At 42.1% G+C, this 10,714-nt stretch overlaps 1 protein-coding gene across 2 annotated transcripts; it reads right to left on the reverse strand.

Annotated features, from left to right (window-relative positions):
- Positions 1 to 14: 14 nt before the first annotated feature.
- Positions 15 to 9,928, reverse strand: LOC110990277 (solute carrier family 22 member 13-like). Of its 2 annotated transcripts, none has more exons than XM_087146816.1 (10): positions 9,347 to 9,928; positions 8,842 to 8,945; positions 7,012 to 7,166; positions 6,387 to 6,555; positions 5,541 to 5,682; positions 5,084 to 5,169; positions 4,456 to 4,664; positions 3,994 to 4,102; positions 2,595 to 2,813; positions 15 to 1,980 (listed from the first exon to the last, which is right to left on the reverse strand). In XM_087146816.1, the coding sequence occupies exons 1-10, from the start codon at positions 9,758 to 9,760 to the stop codon at positions 1,269 to 1,271; spliced, it is 2,319 nt and encodes a 772-aa protein (XP_087002942.1). In that variant the 5' UTR covers positions 9,761 to 9,928; the 3' UTR covers positions 15 to 1,268. The 2 variants fall into 2 exon arrangements, with proteins under 2 accessions (XP_087002942.1, XP_022110865.2); XM_022255173.2 differs by having other exon boundaries at positions 9,321 to 9,438.
- Positions 9,929 to 10,714: the final 786 nt, after the last annotated feature.

Genomic DNA, 10,714 nt, shown 5'->3' on the forward strand with positions numbered 1-10,714 from the left:
TCTATACAATTAACTGGATTTGAATAATACCAACAATCATCTCTCGTGAATTTATCAATTATTTCCATTTAACAAATTCCAACACACATTGAAATGTTTTTAGGACTCTTTGTGGTGACTTATTACAGCACTGCAATGAGAATCAGATATGTAACGGTTGAGGATTACTAAATTAACATTCCCTTACAAAGGTGGCGTATTAACTGTTCTTTACCCCAAACTGATAACTCAATCAAACTTTTGTACCTTGCTATTTCGTTAGTTTTCATTGCTCTCTTCTTTTGCTGATTTTCTGACTTTTGAAGCCTTTTCCAATTACAAATAAAACAGTGACATTTTAAATGAAATATTAAAATGTTACCATTATCCAGTTAATTTATTGCTTCTCCACATTTTATACGTAGCAGAATGATAGTCCAAAAATTGGAGCATAATTTTTTGGGAAACAAAAAGTTTAAGAAAAAACAAAAACTGAACGTCTACTCAAATCTAATTAATTTTAAAATAGAACGCGTTTTGAAACACATAATCATATTTCCCAAAACCAAACGAAAAGTTTCAAACCTTATGGTTTTTACGATTCAAATGCATCTACCCCTACGAAGCTGTAACAGGGACATTATGAAAAACAACATTCTTTCGCCTCGAGCTAACTCGTACCGGTACGTATGACTTTTAAGTCGTACGTACGACATTTAAATCACAACCCATACGTACGGGTTACATATCGCACGTACGACTTATATCTCGTACGTATGACTTATAAGTCATACGTACCAGTTAGTTCAAGAAGGAGAGAAGTTTTCACCAAGTCCCTTAATCCCCGACCGTCAAACGACAATACAGGCTTACCCGAACGACATTCCGCCAATGATAACGTAGGTAGTTGGGCTAATTTACTTAACTGCCGAGCCCAAAACAAGTCACCTCTAGAGTACCAGCCACTTGCATTATTATGCACATGTCACTCACCGAAACCATGTTTACTTTGCATATAAAGTCAATTTCCTGCTGCTAACCTATGAACTCGTCTCACCACTCTCATCGCACACTCTGTATGCTTTTCCAGGCACTTTATATGTCAGAGCTCACCGTTTTACCACTGGTGGCCCAAAGGAACAAAAGATTTGAAGAATAATTTTTAAAAAGGTGGATCCAGCCTCACGGCATGATTGCCTTCGATTTGAAAAAAAATTTGTTCAGATTAAAGCGGAAAACGTTGTAGTTTGGAGATGGACATTTTTATAACTTTCAACATTACACTACTGCTAATCTGCACTGGTCCCACTTCCAGAGTCGCTTGAATCCCCACCAGAGCCACTAGTCTTGTCATCATCACCACCATGACCCTTCTCTGCACTGTAACTACTGCCTTTGTCACCACTATTGTTCACCTTCTTGCCACCGTCTGAGTGATCTTGGCTTCTTTTAGTTTGATCACCTTCGTCATTAGCATCATCACCACCATCATCAATGCAACGATCAGAAGCCCCTTTCCCACCATCACCAGCCTTTTCACCACTGTCACCAATCTCTTCACCATTTTCACATCTAGAAGTAACATCACCACTGCTTCTAACCTCAGCACCATCCTCCATGTTACTACCAAAAACATCACCACCACTGCCGCTGGCACTATCGTCAGCCCCATTGTCACCCTCTTCTTCACCTGGTTTGTCACCAACGATAAGCACGGTTTCCACACCGGGCAGTGAAATCCCTGGCCCGGGCATGAGGCCATTCTCATCCATTGCTTTCTTCTTCTTCTGCCTTGGTTTCTCCGGGCATTGGCAGGCTTTGTCGTTCACTTTCTCGTAAGGTGGGAGAGGTCGGGCAGTGTAAGCGTAGTCATCGGCGTCAGGCACAAAGGCAGGGTTAAGGACGTCTCGCCGATACACCTCCATGTCTACCTCCTCAACTAACGAGTCGGTGTCGTGATAGCGGTTGCGACCCCATGCCCATTTTTTCATGAATTTAAACCTGAAACAGCATCCACGTCCTTTATCAGTGCAATATACATAAGGATATCAAATATTACACTATAACAAGTAAATCAACTGCTGACAATGAATATCAATAGGATGCTATCATAATCATATACGCCTGCATAACTGATGATATTGAACCTTGTGGGTCTCCAAATATATAAAAAATGAAATTTCCAGGAATAACAATAATAACGATGACAATGTCCTACATCGCCATCTGTCGTTCATTTTTATAAATGCAGCAAATAATTACATCAGTCTGTCTTATCGGTATATCAATTCCCACTCACCTGGCGGGTATGGAGGAAGGGGACGAAGGGGCCACGCCCCCATAAAGGAACATGGTCAAAGATTTGAATTTGAATAAGATGGTCCAGTAAGATTGCGCCTTTCACTTTCTAGTGATCAACAGTATCATTTACATGCGCTATTTCTCCTACTCGAGGCATCCAACGACCCCCATTCTATCCCACCATGCAATGCGGTAAACACAGTGATACGTCATCAGTACATAGGGCTGATGAATAATTAAAACTCGGGAGTCTGTTCACAGACAACTGTTAAAGGGCCAATAGGGAGACAGGGAAATCAAAAGACACAACTCACTTGCCAAACTCCTCCCCATCTCGCATAGTCTCCGGGAGCTTCTCGCCTTTGGTTTCCGGCAGTGGGATGAGTAGCAGGCCCGCTATCAACGCCACTGTGCCGAAGACGATCAGGTGAAGGTCGTCGGTGATGTTCTCGTCCTTGGCCAAGTTCAGGATGAGCGGAGCAACGATGCTGCCCACCCGGGCAGTCATGGAGCACAGCCCAATCGCAACGGTCCTTTCAAGAGACGCCAAGAATTTAACCAATCTGGGCATTTCTCCCATGCACTTTCAGTCCAACTCACCTTATCAGCAATCTACACTGCCTCTGTAACGGGAGACTCTGTGTACAGTCCAGTATAATTACTGACAAACTATAATTGAATGTCAGTACAAAGCAATTCACGTTAAAAAGGATCTCCGTTGGCTATGAAAATAATAAATAATAAAATTGTATTGCTAATAAATTAGAGACCCCCAAAAAGAAGCAAATGTGCATTTTGAGGTAAACCGACCAATGTCACAGTTTCTCCAACCAAAACAGCGGTTGAAGTTTTCATTAAAAAAAGGTGTACTCGTAATTAATTTATTGGGAAATCAAAGACTGGTGCTTGAAAAAGTGCTTAAAAAGACACAAGAACGCGGGCATGTTTGGAATACAATTAGCACCATCATGATTGGCTGCTGCTGGTTCATGGCTCGTGGTAACCCACAGGTTTTTTATTTTAATGAAACGGGACGATGAAAAGGCGCGATTGCACAGACCAAACAACTGATTTTACTGCTCTGTAATTATTGACTTTGAGATCTAATGTAGAACCTTTGTTATGGAAATTATAATCCACCTGCTCTGATATCAAATGAAACATCCTTGCAATGCTATACCTTATCAGTTAACGAATAGGTATAGGCATTCCGGTCCAGAAATGTGTAAAGCTGACAGTGTGGAAAGCTGACAGCGTGAACAGTGTATGGTGTGGATAGAAGGTAGTGTTGATAGTGAATTTTGTGAATGGAAGATCGTGTTGGCAGTGAATCGTGTTGTGAGTAGTGAGGATAGTGAATTGTATGGATAGTGAATTGTGCATACTCTGAAAAGTGGCCGACGTGGATATAAAGGATAGTAGATATTGTGGATAGCTGATACTGTGGCTAGTGGATAGTGTAAATAGTAAATGCTGTGGATGGTGTAAATCGAAGATCGTGTGGATTGGGATTTGTGTGCATATTGGAGACTGACAGTTGCGACGTAAACTCCACCCCTGTCAGTGTAAGCTCTGCCAGTGACCATGAACAAACTATTTCAGTCGCTGGTAAACTTGTGTTTTTAACAGTCAATCCCGAAAAATAATTCCCAGTACATCGTAAAAGTTTCCAGGCTGTTTTAATCAAATGGCTGTTGAGTTAAGCTTACTTACCGGACTGGTGTAGGGCAGAGCTCACCTGTCCACAGGTAGACGAGGTCGAATGTGGCCGTTATGCAGAATTTACCCACCATGGCTACTACCGTTCTTGCAACTGCATCTTCTGTTGATACAAACAAAAATATATGAATAACTGTCAGGCAGAGACAGTACTATGCCAAGGCTGCCTACGAGAATTTTGGGGCTAAAACAAATATTTTGAAGTCCTAAGAAAATACCACATTTTTATGCAGTAGCAATTGAGTCATTTTAAATTTCCGATCTTTGAAGAGCTTCAATCTCGTTCATTCATAGCATATAATTTAATCATGCTGTACTCTCGCCAGCATAATGAAATTGGTGCCGCCACATTTAAAAGAGTAGGGTCTGATGAGCACTGCCACCTATAGGGCCAATTTGTAACACCTAATCTAGCCCAAGCTACCTATCCCTAACGAAGTCCCCATGTGCTGTTACCTATGAAAATTGTGGCTACGCAGGCAGCGCCCCCTATCAGCTCCAGGACGACCATGTTGATCTTGCGGCCGAAGAAGCGCGCGCTAATGGTGGCGTAGATCACGCTGGGGATCTCGATTGCTCCGAAGAGGAAGAAGGTCCAGTACTGGTCGAAGCCAAACGACTGCGTGCTGAAGGCCAGGCCGTAGTACACCATGCTATTCGTCATCCTGAGTAAACCCGTACGAACAGAGACACTCGTGAACCGATACAAGTGGACGTTATGCACAAAGAAGCCATTTCCGATCTTCTTCTGCTAATCTGTGGCATAATGTGTACACTTTTAATTTATTCATACGTCTCAGAATGGAGAGATACTAATTAAACAGTAAAATTTAAATTCATTTTATTGCTTTCATTCCTAATTTCGAGTTTCAAAAGTGAAGAGTTAACCTCGCTTTCAATTTCAACATAGTATAGCCAAGAATAAATTCAAAGTTTATAACGACAGCAGGGTATATGAAAGAGCTATGAAGATTGAAAGGTTCACGTTCAAAAAATTTAAATGGACTGACGTGTAGATCCTGCCAGAATCAGCAACTGCAGAAGTATCTGACAAAGAGATTCACTGAAATTAGTAACAACTCACCAGTTGAACTGCAATATGAGGGTCCTGAAACACAAGTTGGGGGTTCGATACAGATCAGTGAATGAGGGCACGTGTCCCTTAGAGGACTGCTCACAAAAGAAAAATAAAAGAGTGGATAGGCTAATTATTGATAAGTCTTGCCTGGGCTACTAAAAATTAATTCCATTAGTCAGAGTACAAAGAAGTTGTCATTAATAAGGGCCCAAATTCTAGCATAGGAGAACATCATTTTTTAGCAACTTTGGATAACCCTTTGCTTGGTAGTGCTTCAGTCAAGAATACTTTAATACCGTAAATTCTTTCCAAAAGGCCGGACACAGGCATCATCATTCTTAGGAGAGTGTCAAAAGCACATTTTTACACAAAGGTAGTCATATCCTTTCAAACCGTGTAGAGGCGGGCAACTGCCGAAAAGAATCTCCTTTAGAAACACATGTGCACAGGGCATTCGTCTCACCTTGTAGCTTTCAATCTCCTTCTCGTCAAAGATCTTCTCCGGCAGGGTCTTCTTGTTCCACCTGGCCACTCTTCTGATGACCTCCTCGGCCTCCTGCACTCGGCCCTTAGACAGGAGCCATCGGACGGATTCGGACAGGAATCTGGGAAGGAATAAGCGGTTAGAACCAGAGATCTAAAACCTATTGACCAACAACATCAGACGCGAGACTATAATGTCAAGTGAGGTGCCCTTTTTAGAACTTACAGGCAAAACAAAACAATATCTCATCCACGTCGTTTATTTATTTCGGGCTGTACTCAGAACTATGGAAATGAGCTTGTGGCAAAACGTGACAAACCTGTCTATGAAACACTACTTTGCCCAGTTAAAGTTCTAACGTGGCACATTGATTTCGCCCTCTAGCGTTAGGTTCATTATTGGAGACCAAACTATACAGAAGCTGACATTATGATAAGGTCACTTGAATGACCATTTAAAAGAAAAAAAGTTGATTGACAGCGCCCCCAGAACAGCTTTTTCCAAACAGAACTATTCAAAACCAAGCAAATACTTTTTAAAAGACACTAAGCTGATGCTGTAAAAAGACCAATTGGAATTGATTTAATACCTTCAAAATGACAGTCACATAATCCTGTACATTTACCGAGGCGTATTTGAAGGTGCACGACGGATATGGACAACACCCGAAGTGCCCAAAGCTAATTTTTGAAAAAAAAAAATCTTTGCATAAGCGAGTAAGCGCACAATTTTTGATAAACGCCTCACGGAAGTGACGTGCATGAAACAGTATACCCTGTTGTAATAAAGAAAACAATACGTCTGAAACAGCCGACCCCTACTTACATCACCAGGAACACGCTGAGGAAAAGCGGAACGATGGGTATGAAGGCCAGTACTCGCCATTTTCGTATTGCCATGGCAACGAGGCCGACAGTCATATATCCCAGCGAAAAAGACACTCCTATGAATACCCCGGCCACAGTGCGCCATTTGGCTGATACGAACTCATTCACTGAAAAAAATCCAAAGACAGGAGTCAAAGTAAACATTTCAAATTCGTCCTAGATCCTGGACGGTAACGATCTCTCCGAGATCCACTTCGTTACCGCCTATAACAAGCAATCTAATTGTATCGTGTAATTCTAATTGTGATTCTCAATGTGTATTTCGTGTTTTCCTGCACACAAAGTCACCTTAAATACCTTAAATCCTAATGGACAGTTTTTTGCTACATATTCATTTTACTAGGTATAATATTTGTTGTTTTTGGGTAGGCTGAGAGGATGTGATTGTTGACCTGCAAACTTACAAATTGCACGACAGAAAAGCCCGTTTTATGATGCGAATTAAGAGGAGATGGGCCTTTTTGTGAGGAGGGGACGATTTGTTCTCAATCACTCGGCATGTTGCGCCCTTTACTGCTCAGGCGCTGTTTGGATAGCAGTCGGTACAACGTGTTCGCACTCACCCAGAACGTATGCAGGGATCCAGCGACCCAGCTGCCCCGTTCCAGTGATAAATCGCACAATGTAGTAATGCCAGGTGGCGCCTGTGAAGGGCGTGGCCAGGGCGCCTAGAAACCACACCACCATTGCCAGCATCAGCGATTTCTTACGCCCCCACCTGGGGAAGGAGGGAAAACACTTTCAAATCTTCGTTGGCTCTTGGTCCTTTAAACAGCTAATTTCTGGCTGCGTCCAACAAGGTTTGCTTCAGCTACAAATAACACACACTTGTATGGGAGCCCCCAGAAAATGGACTCCAGCATCTCCCGTGGGCGCATGTGATTGTTACAGAAGGAAACTCAGGCGTCGCTGAGGAGCCGCTGAGGATTGTGAAGCAGCTCATTTCCTTCGTCACTGCACAATCTTGGCACAAATTCAATATGCACGTGGAAATTCTGACCTGTGCTACTATGTGCACAAAGCTCCCTTTAAATGTCGAACTTCTGTCGTGTACGTGATATCAAAATCATCGCCCAAAATTTGCTTTAGACGCGGCAGAAGTCAATGCTTGAAGACATCGAAAACTGCACACATATTAATAGATCGTGTTGCCTGAAGAAACATTAATGTTTTGCAAAGACATTACAAGCTCAAGCTCTCTGCACAGCGCGAAATATAGGATTAAAGTTCAAAGTCTTCAATCGGGAATGTCAGTGACGCATTGTGACTGAATAGACCTACAACATAATGACGTAATGCAATGTTTACCGCGGTGCATTGTGGGTGAAAGATGGGGATGTTGCAGGAACGCGTCAACTTGACAGGTTATGTGCAACGTGTATCGACCTGACAAGAAGAAATTAAAAAAAAATTAAAAAGTCCATATGAGAATAAATAAATGGCCTTATTTCTCACGAGACACTGTCACCTTTTGTGATCCCTTGGAAGTTTAAAAACGCAGCTCTGGCGTTCGTTGAGGGCTTGATAAACACAAAGGAACACAGCAGTTCACATTGACCATTTTGGAGGGTAATCGGGAATTTTTGTATTTTGTCCTTTTTCGTGTCAGGTCGATACAAGCCATTTAGTATACGTTACGCATAACGCGTCACGTCGACGCGTTCCTGCAACATCCCCACCTTTTACCCACAAGGCAACGCGGTAAACACTGCATTACGTCATTATGTTGTAGGTCTATTGAGCATGTCAAAAAGTCCAAAAGAAACCCTATGTCATAAAATAAAATCAGGAGGCAAATGGTGGTATTTACAGGGTAACAGTTTCGTAAGTAATAGGTGAAAATGTATTTAAATTCACACTGGAACCAATTAACAAGAAGACGCCATTATTGTGGAGTTAAAAGATAAAAATTCTTCAACCAAACATAGCCTTAGCATACCTTACCGCTGTATTTATCTTCACTTGAAAGCAAAGAGATGCACAGCAGGCATGGCGAAAGCTAAAAAAAGTTATCTTTGAAAACTACATTTGGCAATCTATTGCCGCTCGAAACTAAAATTGAAACTAAAGGCAAATTCAAAGATTTCTAGTCTTAAAATTGGACGGAGTTATTTTTAGACCGTAAAATTCTCTAAGCAAGAAATTGTGGTACAGAATATCAAATGAACGCGGTAACAAAATTTTAATCGAAGAGGTGGTGGGACCCATCACTAAAAAGTGAATGTGTAAACGGATATGGTGAAAAGATTCCTTTTCTGTTAGCTAAATTGTACGTACGTACGACATATTATGTCGTACTTAGTACGACGTATGATCCATAACTCTTCGCACAACTTAGATGTCATACATATTTTTTTCACAATTCAAATTGACTCGAAATATTTTCTACTCACCAATCGGATATGACGCCGAAAATAAAAGAGCCCGCCATGAAGCCGCCGAAATAGACCGACGTCATGATGTTGGTCGCGTCCCCATCCTCACAGACAAGGTTCCACTGACAACATGGAAGCAACAACGGTGAACTAATTAACAAGGACGACTTGACACCTTTTATGTCTAGTTAGACTCACAAGCGTACTGACTGCAAAGAAAGGGGAAATTCCTGGCATGTAAATGTCTCTTCCAGATAGCAGCTGTTTATTGCATTGCACACATTCTTTCAAGATTTGTGCTAAGATTTGACCAAGAAAATACATTTGTGCAAGGGCCTGTATAAGGCACTATACATATACCTGTATAGTATATAGGTTATATAGGTTTCTCCTTATGTGGAGTGACTCACAGATTGTCCAAATATCAACTCGTTTAAAAAAGCAGATGGATACATACCACGATACCCCTTCCCTAGTTTCATCTCGAAATTCCTCACCTCATTGTAACAGCAATTATACGTACGTCCATGATGATGGTCGTCTCATACTGGCTCGTGTTGAACTCCCATCCATTCTTGCACGCTACTTTGGAGGCATTGTAGTCGGTGTGGTTGATGTAAGGGTTGAATTCCAATCCCTCGGGCAGGCCCCACTGGCGGCAGTTGTCGTAGTAGTACGGGTCTTTCTCTGGGTAGTTTTCGGCGGGCGGAATGCTGACTCGCTTCACGGCCCCCGTGCACTCCTCCGGCGTGTTCAACCCAAACGCGGTGCAGTTAGGGCTGAACGTCTTGCACCAGTGGTCGCTCTCGCCGGCGTAGAAGGCGTGCTGCAGGGTGGTGAACGCCCCCAAGTAGTTGACGAGGTTCAGGAAGAAAAAGGCGTACCACTGGTACCTTCCGAACCCGCCTAAGATCTCCAAGACCTCGTCAAATTTCATCCTAAGCGGCGATTATTTCCCAACAAATTGTCTATAAATATTACCATGCAAACACGTATTGACCCTAGCTCTGCTCTTTTCGCCCCTTTTGAGGCATGTTTACCACCTCATTTTCCTTATCATATCAGCCAGCAATAATGAAGTTATAGTCCTTCTGATCCATGGAGTGCCAGCAAAGGTTGAAGCCAAAGCAAACAAACATTGAACCATTTCAACTTGAAACTGTGTGTGCAGGTACGGCACTCAATTCACACAGCACCATTAATTGAGGCGGCGAACAGTCTGGACCTGCAAACCTTGAACCGATCTTTGATAATGTTGTTATATAGAGATATCATTCAATTCTATTATGGCAGCAAGTAAGCAATAAGCTTTAAAGGTTTAAGTGTCTTCAACTACGGAGCGCCGTTCCTATCTTCGGTAGCCCTACATCGTCAGTTTCGTTAATTCACCATATCCATCAGCAAATTCATCGTTCCACTCGCCGATTCCGTCATTCGGCGCGGTAATGTCACCTTTCCACTCAGCGATTTCAGGATTCTATTCGGCGATTACACCATTTGATTCTGCTTTAATTTAGGTCTTTTGATTGTATAGTTCGTTACTTGGTTGTGTAATTTCGCCGTTTTGCTGTCCAGTGCGGCAGTTTCGCTATTACATTCTTCAATTTTACCATTCTGTTCTACAAATTTATGCATTGCATCGATTTTTATCTTTCTGCCCTGCAAACTCATTATTTCATTTTACCTGATTCGTCGAAAACGAATTCCTAATTCGTGAAAACATTGTCTTATTTGGCAAATGCATGCATCATTGTACTTATTGATTTTCCTCGTTTGTAATTATTCGATTCCCTACGTCGGCACAGGTATTCGATTTTACAGTATTTCGATTTTCATTGTACTCGGTATTAAAACTCGTCGTGCCGAACTACAAACCATCACCCTGTTCTGT

This window comes from Acanthaster planci, linkage group LG15 (assembly GCF_054643075.1).
Source record: "Acanthaster planci isolate LZ-2023a linkage group LG15, COTS_SCS, whole genome shotgun sequence".
Lineage (NCBI taxonomy): Eukaryota > Metazoa > Echinodermata > Asteroidea > Valvatida > Acanthasteridae > Acanthaster > Acanthaster planci.

Coding starts and splice junctions, on each gene's coding strand:
- LOC110990277 (XM_087146816.1), bottom strand. CDS start 9,760: ATGAAATTTGACGAGGTCTTGGAGATCTTAGGCGGGTTCGGAAGGTAC. Junction 8,946..9,346: donor AGACGACCATCATCATGGAC/GTACGTATAATT, acceptor CCATGTTGTCAG/TGGAACCTTGTCTGTGAGGA. Junction 6,556..7,011: donor GATCCCTGCATACGTTCTGG/GTGAGTGCGAAC, acceptor GATTTTTTTCAG/TGAATGAGTTCGTATCAGCC.